General features: G+C 43.0%; 1 protein-coding gene across 4 annotated transcripts in view; it reads left to right on the top strand.

Annotated features, from left to right (window-relative positions):
• LOC126481601 (dual specificity tyrosine-phosphorylation-regulated kinase 4) overlaps positions 1 to 13,132 on the top strand; it is a 647,996-nt gene that overhangs the window by 620,844 nt on the left and 14,020 nt on the right. For all 4 annotated transcript variants that reach the window (XM_050105470.1, XM_050105469.1, XM_050105468.1 and 1 more), the window contains one exon: positions 7,835 to 8,060. In XM_050105470.1, coding sequence (XP_049961427.1) covers positions 7,835 to 8,060 — 226 coding nt within the window. The remainder of the gene's footprint in view (positions 1 to 7,834; positions 8,061 to 13,132) is intronic.

Genomic DNA, 13,132 nt, shown 5'->3' with positions numbered 1-13,132 from the left:
TATGCCTCAGAATGCCACGCCTTAAACATTGTCAAGTTGTTAAATAATAATCAGACGAATATTTTCGATCCAAAGAATAGAAATGGGATTTCGACATTGAGAAACATTAAGGAATTGTATAAAAAAACAGGTAATAGATACAATGAGAAAGCTGATGACTACATTTTTTGGCCACTTAAAAAATAATGGAGGTTGACAGAAACAAATATTCAACTTCTTTGGCAAAAATCCGAAAAAAAATTTCATGGTTTATAGAAATTAAGAAAGGTCTTCATGAGTTGAGAATAAGAGACAGACTTACAAAACAGACAAAAATTCAGGGAAAGAACTCATGGAGGAAAACAAGAAAGAAGAAAGAAGAAAACAAGAAAGAAGAAAAAAGAGAACAATAGAGAGAAAAAATGAAATACTGGGAAGCGAAAAAAGGAAAAGAATATGATACCACAAATCAGCTGTTTGACGTGGTCCTGAGTTGGCCGAATTCGTATAGTAATAATTAATTTAGCGAGTTTGTTTTGTCATCGTTGAAAGTGAATGCAGAGAGATTGTTGTCGTTGGCTTTCTTTGACGAAAATGATAAAAATCGGATTGGTGGTCTTCTTTCCCTGACACTGATCGAAGCAGACGTGTTTGTAGTTACGGAGCATATGTTTCTAATCAAACAAACAAAAACTGGTGAGCTGAAAAAAGACGTCTCGACTACATTATTCGCCATTAATCTACGTCTTTTTTATGTTTATAAGTGAGCGGCTCCATCCACCTGGTATTGACAATATAACGTATCTTTAGCGGGAAGTCATATTCGAATAAAAGTATGTTGCAATATGAGCTGGACGCACGTACCATCACGGATATGTTCCGTACGAAATGCATTGCTCCTCTTCTACTAGTAGTTGTACGTTGCTGCACGAACGAAGAGTTCCAGGTGACTGGAAAACAAGTATGTCAATCATGTTTTCAAGGTGTGTTGTCGAACAGACTTACACAAAAATGGTTCAAATGGCTCTGAGCACTATGGGACTTAACTTCTGAGTCATCAGTCCCCTAGAACTTAGAACTAGTTAAACCTAACTAACCTAAGGACATCAGACACATCCATGCCCGAGGCAGGATTCGAACCCGTGACCGTAACAGTCGCGCGGTTCCGGACTGAAGTGCCTAGAACCGCTCGGCCATCGTGGCCGGCAAGTCCGTTTCAGAAACGTTGTTCTCCACAAACCATTGCCTGGCAGACGCTGCTTAATAAAACATTGCATTGCATTGCTGCTACAGTCTATCACCGTCTACGAATGGTTCCTTCTATGAGATATATGGAGTGATTCCCGTTGTCACCATGTTCACCCAGAGTCACAGAGGGACCTAAGGGCAGTGTATTGCGACACCGAAACGAGTAAAAACAACTGATTATGGTGCAAAATGGTTCAAATGGCTCTGAGCACTATGGGACTCAACTTCGGAGGTCATCAGTCCCCTAGAACTTAGAACTACTTAAACCTAACTAAACTAAGGACATCACACACATCGATGCCCGAGGCAGGATTCGAACCAGCGACCGTAGTGGTCTCCCGGTTCCAGACTGTATCGCCTAGAACCGCTCGGCCACTCCGGCCGGCAGACTTATACAACTAGAACGATACGTCGCTGATGTCTGTCCTGGAATGAGTTTTGTGCTCGAGTATTATGATTCCATTGGAGATTGCGAATCTCCTCTGTAGGTATCAACATGGAATCTGTAAAAAACGATCATCTGTGAAACCCAGCTCGCCCCGTTCATCTACGATACCATGGAACGCAGTATGTGTGTGTGTTTGATTCGGTTACAATCCATACGTTCTTCTTCAGTACGGAGATAGCTAATAGCTATTATTCATTTGAATCACTATTAAATCTCTTCCAGTTCTTAACCAGTGAATTATTCTGAATATGTCTAGTGATACTTGTGTGTATGGTTCTAGAGTTGCACATGTGATTTGCATCTGATGGTAACATTCACTACATATCCGTAGTTCCCAAACGTGGTAAACATATTCGTTTCTAGAAGTTATAGCGCTTTCTAAGGGGGGGGGGGGGGATAGGACAAATCTAGACTAAAAGTGCTGCGTGTATTAAAACCATTTGCAAAACATATCCAGCGCTAACAACGAACCATATTTCTACTTTTTTGGTATTTGATTTGTCGTCACTTTAGCGTACTGTTTCTTCTACTTATCTTTTCCAGTTGCAAGGGGCGACAGTTCACGTCTCGTAAGTAGTCGACTAATGGTGGTACTAATCGTAGTGCAAATCTTTCTGACGTATCTCCTTTCGTGAGAAGCACTTTCCGCTCACTTCGGAGATGTTCTCGTTCTGATGTCGTTACACGGAATAATAAGAGCAGATTACTAAGAAGAGGCGACGGTTCGTACATTCTACGAGCTGCTCTTAATCCTCTGACATCTCTGCCTCTTTTCAGATAACGTGGAATCATGTAACTGATAGCCCTCTAAAATCTACCTGTTTACGTAAGGACGTACTGATAACATTGTGGTAGTTTCCCACAATGCCGTTGATGCTCCATTGTGTCTGGCATCACACCCGTATTACGGAGGAAAGCCATGACGCATGTAGACTAAATCGAGTGTCTTGGGCTCTTTCGAATGGTATGTCTCCGAAATCGTGAATCTCACAACTACTCATTGACAAGCGAAAGTTCTCTCTATGATATACACACTATCTGATCAAACCTATCCGGACAGATAGTGGATGTTAATATGAGGTGTGGCCACCCTTCGCCTTTACGACCCTTGAACTCGGCTGGGTACACATTCAGTGAGGTGTTTGAATGGCTGTGGAAAAATGGCAGTCCATTCTACCTCAAGAGCCGAAGCCACGAACTGAGTGATGTTGGACGCTGGGCTGCTGACTGAAGTCGACATTCTAACTCATTCCAAAAGTTTTCCACTGGGTTCATTACGGGACTCTGGACAAGCAAGTCCGCTTCAAAAAAAAAAAAAAAAAATGGTTCAAATGGCTCTGAGGACTATGGGACTTAACATCTGAGGTCATCAGTCCCCTAGAACTTAGAACTACTTAAACCTAACTAACCTAAGGACAGCACAAACATCCATGCCCGAGGAAGGATTCGAACCTGCGACCGTAGCGGTCGTGCGATTCCAGACTGTAGCGACTAGAACCGCTCGGCCACCGTGGCCGGCCGTTTGTTGCAGTTTTCCGACGATTTTTCGAAGAAAAGCGTAACCTAACCGCGTGAAATCTGATGTGTAAACCGAACTTTTTATGACTACAGTGAGCTACCGCGGCCGGCAAGTCCGTTTCAAAAACGTTGTTGCCCACAAACCATTGCCTGTCAGACGCTGCTTAATGAAACGTTGCAGTGTCATACTGATACAATCTATCACCGTCTACGAACAGTTCCTCCAGTGTACACAGTGCTGTAAAATTTACACTTAGCCTTCTGCATGTAGCGTTTTCTTAAGCGCAATAAGGGGATTCATCCTAACCGTGAAAACCAAACCCGTGCCATAACACCATCTCCTCCGTACTTCACTGTAGGGACTACACAAAATAGCTCAAATGGCTCTGAGCACTGTGGGACTTAACATCTGAGGTCATCAGTCCCCTAGAACTTAGAACTACTTAAACCTAACTAACCTAAAGACATCACACACATCCATGCACGAGGCAGGATTAGAACCTGCGACCGTAGCGGCCTTGCGGTACCAGGCTGTAGTGCCTAGAACCGCTCGGCCACTCGGGCCGGCGGGGCTACACATGTTGGTAGGTAAAGTTCTCCACGCATTCGCCAAACCCAAACCCGTCCATCGAATTGTCACATAGTGATTCCTTCAGCTGATTTCAAAATTTTTTGCATCCGCCGTCCGCAGTGCTCAACGGTCTCTGTGGGCCAGTCATGTCATGTGCCTGCTCTTGGTTCACTGTGATTGTTCCTTCAATTTTTCATTTTATAATCGGCAACAGCCAACTTGGGCAGCTTTAGAAGGATTGAAATATCCCTCACGGATCTGGTACTTGGGTGATATCCAGTGACGTGGGCACTTTCGAAGTCAATGAGCTCTCCTGACAGACTCATTCTGCGCTGTTGCTGCTTCTCTACAGCCAGCACAATGCCCCCCTCCCCGCTCCCCCCCCCCCCCCCACCTTTTCCTTTCACACTGTCGGTTCAGTTCCGCGTTATATAGGGGTGCCTGGACACGTTTGATCAGATAGTGTATATGCAACGTGTTACAAAACGACACTGACAAACTTCGATAGGTTGTAGAGCGTGCCTTGAGGAACAATTTGAGCATAGGAACGCGTCTCCGGAAACAGCATACAAAGACGCTTCAGAGTATCGAATTTATAGGCGCCAGCGCCTTCTGCTAGACCACCCCTTCTGTAGCACATGTGACTTTGTATGCTGAAGGACCCTAGGAGGAACGTCTCGCAGTGTTGTTTGTTATTCAGTGATCCCAACTGGTTGCCAGGATCGCCAGTGAAGAAACGAGAGCTGGCTGCTGCATAGACAGGCCTTGTCTATCATGAATACGTTGTTCTGTTTCCTCGGTGGATGACACAGTTTATCTTTCTCCTGGAACCCTCTGAAATCTCCATTGTTTCGGTATTAGATTAGATTACATTAATTATTCATTCCATAGGCCCATAAAAGAGGGAATCCTCCTGGATGTGGAACATATCAAATAAACACATTACAAAAATGTAATTAGAAATCTTGACTTTCATTAATTTTAATGATCCTCAGTCAATAAACAGTAAAATTATGTACATGAATTAAATTTAAACTTCTAATATTTACAGGTTTAATACTTACATCTGCTTTCATTAAATCCATCATTCAGACATTTGCTAGTTTCTTGGCTATTACAACCAAGTATTGTCAAAAATTAAAGTAAATTATTAATTTCAGTGATCCTCAGTTAAGAACAGTCAGATTATGTACAAGATTTAAAATTAAACTTTCACTATTTACAGACTTAAGACTTTCCATACAGCCATCATTCACACAGTAGGTAGTTACTTGGCTGTTACAACCAAGTATCGTCAAAAATTAAAGTATAATAAATTTTCATTAAAATGGTCTGCTGCACTTGTTGAGAAACTGATGGATGGAATAGAAAGAGTTGGCCACGAAAAATTCTTTTAAATTATGTTTAAATTGTGCCTTGTCTGAAACTAAATTCTTAATGGTTGCTGGTAACTTATTGAAAACATGCATTGCTGAATACTGGACTCCTTTCTGGGCAAGAGTAAGTGATTTTAAATCTTTATGTATATTGTTCTTATTCCTAGTGTTGATACTGTGTACTAAGCAGTTAGTTGGAGAAAGAGATGTATTATTTAGAACAAACTTCATTAAGGAATATATATACTGAGAAGCTGTGGTTAATATGCCCAATTCTTTGAATAGGTTTCGACCTGATGTTCTTGGATTTACACTAGTCATTACTCTTATCATACGCTTCTGTACTCAAAAACGTTTTTCTCTGTTTGTGGAGTTACCCCAAAATATGATACCACATGACATAACGGAGTGAAAATAAGCAAAATATGCCAGTTTTTTTATATTTATATCTCCTATGTCTGACATCATTCGCATTGCAAACACAGACTTGTTTAGATGCTTTAGCAGTTCGTTAGTGTGTTGCTCCCAACTGAATTTATTATCAAGTTGTAATCCCAAGAATTTTACACTCTCAACTTCTTCTATTTCCTTGTCATCATATTTTATACGCACACCAGAAGGAAATCTCTTGGAAGTTCTGAACCGCATGTAGTGGGTCTTTTCAAAGTTTAATGACAGTGAATTGGCAATGAACCACTTATTAATGTCAGTAAAAATTTGATTAGCTGCCCTTTCTAAATTTATATTTGAATACTATTTATTGCAATGTTTGTATCATCTGCAAATAAGTATCATCTGCAAATAAGTCTTACCCACAATGACTGATTTAACGTGAACTGGATGTTTGTTGTATACTTTTATACTTGAATAATCTACTGCCTACCATGATGAGATTTTTTATATCTTTGTGAAAATCCTGGCCCGCATCTCGTGGTCGTGCGGTAGCGTTCTTGCTTCCCACGCCCGGGTTCCCGGGTTCGATTCCCGGTGGGGTCAGGGATTTTCTCTGCCTCGTGATGGCTGGGTGTTGTGTGATGTCCTTAGGTTAGTTAAGTTTAAGTAGTTCTAAGTTCTAGGGGACTGATGACCATAGATGTTAAGTCCCATAGTGCTCAGAGCCATTTGAACCATTTTTTTGAAAATCCTGTTTACTTCTTGTATTATGATCATGATACTCACTGTTTGTTCTATAAATTGTATGATTATTGTTCACAAAGCGCATTAGCGAAGTAATTCTGGTGATTCTCTTCTGTGCAATGAAGACTTTATTTCCTCGTCACTGGTTTCCCCAGAACACAATGCTACTGGTCGTAAGTGAATGGAAATATCGAAAGAATGCAGCTTTGATTATTTCCAAGAAATAAACAGACGTAATTGAGCAAATGACAGATGCTGCCGAATTCAGTCTTTTACATAAGTCGATGAGGCACACTGTCCAGCTTAAATTGTTGTTGACGTGTAAGCCCAGGAAATTGGAAGAAAACTGACAATATTTTTTGCCGCCACGTTTTATTTCAATATTTTCCAGTTTTTTGTTTGCTGTTTGAAACTGAATGAATTGAGTCTTGTTAACATTCAGGGACAGACCATTTGATGTGAATATAGTGGACACAGTATAGATCACAAAATTCTGGTTACGAAGGCCGAGCATTGTGCCTTATATTTTAAAGTTGGGATATGCCTCGAGACATGTCTAGGTGACAGAAGGCAGAGGGTAGTAGCGAATAATTCTGCAGTGGCACCTGCCTGCTCTGACAGGGTCACAGTGAGATGTGGGGTACCACAGGGCTCAGTGTTTGGTCCCTTCCTTCCACCATGTTCTTTGAATATAGTGGACGCAGAGTTCTTTGGACTGAAGTTTGGTACTCTTGTCAGTCACAATGGCTGTGTCGTCTGAAAAATAGGGTGAAGTTTACTTTTCGTGTTGTACACCATGGCGGATCATTGATAAAGTTTTGCAAAAGGAAGGGACCAAGCACTGAGCCCTGTGGTGCCCCACATTTCACTGTGCCCTTGTCAGAGCAGGAAGGTGCCACTGCAGAATTATTCGGTACTACCTTCTGCCATCTAGATATGACTCGAACCATATCTCAACTTTACCATATAAGGCATAATACTCGGCCTTCGTAAGCAGAATTTTGTGATCTACGCAGTCGAATGACTTAGCTCGCAGAAGATTCCAACTGATGACATTTTATTGTTTATGGGTTCGAGAAGTTGGTTGACAAATGAGAAAATGGCGTGTTTGGTCGAAAAAGCCTGGTTTTTGTTAAGGATGTTATGCTTATTAACATGATCCATGATTCTCATGAACGTAAGTTTCTCAAGGATTTTAGATGTGCGCAGTTTTGGCCATAGAGGTTTTAATGAAGACATTATCCCCTTCGACACGGCGAGACGAATTTAACTACTGCGGTCGGTCACAAGGCGCATCTGCGCGCACGCAGCGGGTCAAATACAAACAAAGCGCTAGCAGCAGACTGTTACGAGGAGGGGAAGGACCCGGTGGCACCAGGAAGCGTCGCCCCCTCCACGCGCCTCCCCACTCCCCGCCCCCCTCCCCCACCAGCCAGACCGGTAGCCGAGATACCAGCTGCTCGAGCCGCGGCGCGCGCTCTGGCCGCCAGCAGTCGCCGCGCAGCCATGTCGGGCGCAGTGCTCACGACCACGGTGTGGTACCACCAACCTGTGCAGAAGCTGCCGTCGCTCAAGAGCGTGTCCGTGTCCCGGCTGAACATCCACCACCAGGAGTCTCGGGCGTCGTCGACGGCGGCCGCCCCGACGCCGGTGTCGGCGTGTTTCCCCGTGCTGAACAGCGGCTCTGCGGTCGGCACCTCAGGCTCGAGCAGCGCCGACCACAGCCCCCAGCAGCAGCCGCGCCACGACTCGCACGGCCGGAGACTGCCGCTCACCCCAGCCGGTAAGTCAGCGTCCGTGTGCTCCACTACAGCTGTGTGTCGGCGAGTGCTGTGACTTGGTACGGTGTCGGCTGCAGGAAGGTATCCCGCTGGTACGAAGAGAACTGGGAGTGCGTTTTCTGCCCAACATCCAGCCTGGCGAAGCATCGTTAGCGATGGCTAGGGTGTGGCAGTGGACCCCTTGAAATCTTGGTTCTGCGTAGAGACTGATCTGTAGCGTAGCCCGAGGTCTAGACAGGATGGATGGTGGCCCGCCAACGAAAATGAATGTGAAATGAAGGTTGTGGTAATTGATAGACCTGTTGTGTAGTCAGGCGTCTACATTTGCATCGTGGCCGGCCGAAGTGGCCGTGCGGTTAAAGGCGCTGCAGTCTGGAACCGCAAGACCGCTACGGTCGCAGGTTCGAATCCTGCCTCGGGCATGGATGTTTGTGATGTCCTTAGGTTAGTTAGGTTTAACTAGTTCTAAGTTCTAGGGGACTAATGACCTCAGCAGCTGAGTCCCATAGTGCTCAGAGCCATTTGAACATTTGCATCGTACGTAACATACATTGCCATATTTAACACCCTTTTCCATTATAATACAAAAATTGCAGATATATTCTAAAAACCGATACTGATGTTAGAAAACGGGTAAGTCTCCAAAGACACAGACACATGATCTCAGCATTAATTTGCCATGCAGAATCTGGTGGACGTGGTGAATAATAAGGGAGAAGGGAGAATTCATAGCACAAACAACAACAAAGTCGTTACAGACGGGGAACTCGCTCAGTCAGATAACGGTGAGAGACGAAGTCGACAATGGCCTTTTCAAGCAAGTTATCCCTGAGTCGCGTTGCCATACTAGATTTTAGGGAAACCTAAATCCGAATGTTTGAAGAATGTCATATTTAAGGAACAAAGACCCGTTACTATATGATTACACGATTGCCGATCAAGCAGTGGAAGCTGTCAGTCACATCCCTAAAACATGCAGAAGTACGTATGCTTACGAAGCAATTTTAAGTGGGACGAACACGTAAGACTAATCGCAAGTAAGGCAGATGCCAGACTGACATACATTGGAAGAATGCTCAGTAAGCTTAGTCGAACCACGAGGGACGTATCTTTGACCCGTGCCACATAGGACTGATAGAGGAAATAAAAAAGATCCAAAGAAGAACGGCACGTGTCGTCACAAGTTCATTTAGCCATGGTGATACGCTTCCAACTTCAGTGGCAGACGTTAGAACAGAGGCGCTGTGGCTTACTGTTAAAAAATGCGTGAACGTCCTTAACTAGAATCAACCAGCATATTGCTTCCGCCTACATTTTTCCTCTCGAAAGGAACATTTAAGATAAAATTCGAGCTTACAAACAGTCGTTCTAACCACGCGACAGGAACAGAAAAGGGAAGGTGACAGTGGTACACAAAGTATCCTCCATCACACACCATAAGGTGGCCTGCGCGCTGTAGATGTAGATTCAAGAACCACCAAGAGCTGCTAATGAAATTAATCCTTAATCAGTACGACTTTCAATCAACAGAACATCATCAGGTAACATTTTTTTAACATCATCTTGTAAGCTGTAGTTCTTACAGTGGCGTCAAAAATGTAGTAAACAACCATCCTGGGTTTTTTAATTTTATTTTAGACGCCTAATACCAAACAGGAATATATGTATTACCTTACGATGATCAGTTGTTTGAAACTCTTAGTGAATAAAGGCTTATTTCATTAGCAGCTCTAGGTGATTCTTAAATTGTCTTTCTTTAAATAAGATCTGTGAGGACACCAGCACAAAATAATCGGTAATGTCGAACGGGAATTTGAACGCCGCTCTTCCAGCGCCGCCACCCTCACAGATATTGATAGAAAAAACAACTGACAAAAGATGGAGGTACCTGAGTTGTGACGTGAAAGCGCTTTGTTTCAAATACTACAACGCTGTCAGGAACCACAGGGCTTGCCTCCTCCTCTGTACGCTTTTGGTGTCTTTTTCCAGCAGAAAGAGCGGTATGCATTATCATTCATACCAGCCGCTGAGAAATAACATCACCTTTCCACCCACGTCTGAAAGACCTCAGTTTCCCGCCAAGACAAAATAACTGGTTCGAGTGCATGTGGATGTATTACCTTGTGTTCAAGAAGAAGAACGAAACAAGGTGGGCAATTGCCTGGAGCTGCAGCCACGCCAGGCTTTGTTTTCTCTAGGATGATTTCACCGGAAATCGATATTATTCTCTGAGAGATCAGAGCACAGTAAATGTGTTCTGCGAGGTATCATGAAGCTCTAAACTCTTCAAAGTTTTATAATGCGTTACGTGATTACAGTTAACAGACAATAAACCACACTGAGTTTATTTCTGCAAATGACTCGAGTATTGATGGAACATTTGTGTTTTGGATACAAAAAATACAAATGTGTAAGACGTCACAAAGGCTAGAGAAACATAATTTTTTAAATTTTCCAGCTTCCCACAGACCTTTCCACGTTTTAAAAGTACTTTGGAAATGACTTATTACAAAATCATACACAAGAGTGTATTCACTCAGGATGTGAGCTAGATGTGGGATCGGGGGTAGGCAATGTTAGTTTCACAGCGAAGTACGACATGATTTTGAGATTTAGTATCAAATGCCTCTGGGCACACTTGCTAGTACTCAATATCCATTACATGATCTAGCTTTCTTCTGACGCAGAAAGACAGGAAGTGAGTTTGGTTTGTGGAAATTTTCTTTCTCCGAGGGGGTGTAGATTTGCAGCTGGGACTCCCCTGTCTACACACTGTGTGTTATGTAGGGCTCAGTCCTTAAAGGAATTTTCAGGTGTGTAGAACAAGTCAGTAGAAGGCTACAAAGTGTCATTATGATAAATAAACTCTGTTTTCAATGTTGTCACTCATCGTGCATTAATGCTAATTTACTTGTCTAGAGAGCATCATAGTTGCTACTCTCTATGCTCTTGTAAAATGCTTATTTCCTTAAACAAAATTGCTGTTTACAAACTATGCACTCTCAGAAAGTGTTGATCATTGTCATACATAACTGATCCTGAGAAACATTTGTTGTCAAGAATGAAAGGTCCAGGATGACATAACAACAGAGTGGAAGGGCTAGATACTCACTCCATAGAGGATGCATCAAGTTGCTTTTAGAGAAACTCCTTACTCAGAAGTAGAACTTTCACACACAGACGTGTTGCTAGTATAGCCATGTTGTCAGTTGTTGTCTGGAAGTGTGAGTGGCCTGCCCTCAGCAGGCGAGGTAATGCACACCATCTTTTTCAGTGCCCAAAGTCCGGTGCTCATTGAATTTCTCGAGCACAGAAAAACTATTATGTGTGATGTGTACTGTGAGATACTCTGTAGTCTATGCAAATGCATCAAGAGCAAGGGGCCTGGGGCTGCTCGTGGAGCAGGTGATTATGCTCCATGGTAACACACATCTCCAAGGTCGTACAGCATGTGTAATGGCAAAGTTCAAGTGAGAGTAGCTTGAGCATCCACCCTACAATCTGGACATGTCACCCTGCAACTTCAGTGTGTTTGGTTTACTAAAAAACCGTCTCAAAGGGAAGTGTATCACCTGTCACAACAAATTGAAGGATGTGGTGGAGTACTGGTTCCTGTCACAGCCATAGGAATTCTGGCAATAGGGCATACTTCAAGTTGTGAAACAGTAGGATAGTTGTGCTCAGGCCTCTATGGTGACTACTTTTAAATAAAGTATTGTGTTATATCCACAGTGTTGTTTTGTGCCTTTTCTTTTGAAACCCCTCATATATGTACAGGATGAACATCAATAAAACCAACAAACAGAAGGGACAGATTCCTGACAGGAAGTCCTATGAACATATGTCCAGAAATGCATCATTGTCATGGTAGATGGCGCTGACAAATGAGAGTTCTTCTGACCACATGCCCCCATAGAAGACGATTACACAGATTGATGATACCAGTTCTGGTAAAGGTTGTTTTGTTGATAGAGAGGACTGATGACAGAAATTCTGTAATTGTGATGGTCTGGTGCAAAAATCATCGACAAAATCCTTCCTGTAGAGGGAGATCTGCTGCTGATAATTGTTGTGCTGCAGGTGACAGGGATAGTAGCGGTTGTCATGCAGGATACACATAATCAATACTGTGGCTTACAAAATGTTGGTAGACCACTTACCTGGAGATTGTACTAGGTTTCGTCTGTATATCCCGTAGAAACAGTCCTCCAAATCTGGTGTTCACACAGTCCATCACCTCCCGGCATGTTTGTCTGTCTGAAAGATCCAAAAAGGGCTTGAAATTTGGGTGACACAATTAGTGTCTCTGAGGGTACTTGTTTTGGCGTAGCCGTGTTGCCTATTGATCATTTCCATGTGCTTGGCCATAAACAAACACCATTTCGGCCTGTTCCAGACATGAATACCAGACCATTCTGCTGCTTACAGTATGCTGCGTCAATCACACAGCCTGCAACACACAAGAAACACACGGCACATGGTCAGAGGAACTTTCATTCGTCAGCACCACCTGCCGTGGCAACAATCTGTTTCTGGACACATGTTCATAGGACTTTTTTCCTCCATTTCCAGTCATGAAACCATCCCTGCAGTTTGTCAGTTTCATTAATATTTGCCCTGTGTGTGCATGTGTATATATGTGTGTGGTATTATGGTTATAAGTGCAGATATTGTGATCATTGGTACCATAATATGTACCAGCTTCAGTGTGTTAGTTGATTTTCTTCTGCATCTGACAGTCTCCCTCCAAACACATCACATAAGTTATTACCTATTGTCTTCTGCATGGTTGTAACTGCATCACTAAGTAGAACATGCCTGTCACTATAGAATTAACTGTTGAGTGTCCACACGTCTGTACTTCAACACTCGACCTGCTGCCCAGGAGAAAATAAGCACTGATGGCTTGCTCTTGCCACATGTACTTCGAGATACTAACCAAAATAAATACATATTGCTCCTAATTAGCTTTAATTATTAGTCTACAAATGAAGTAAATGCTGACGTAATGTTATTCAGTACACTGTCCTGACTCACTAATAAAAATATCTGCACTTATGCCTCTAACATCCTG

The sequence above is a fragment of the Schistocerca serialis genome, chromosome 5, assembly GCF_023864345.2.
Source record: "Schistocerca serialis cubense isolate TAMUIC-IGC-003099 chromosome 5, iqSchSeri2.2, whole genome shotgun sequence".
Lineage (NCBI taxonomy): Eukaryota > Metazoa > Arthropoda > Insecta > Orthoptera > Acrididae > Schistocerca > Schistocerca serialis.
Note: the sequence above shows the minus strand (reverse complement) of the source record. Positions and strands in the feature narration are given on the sequence as shown.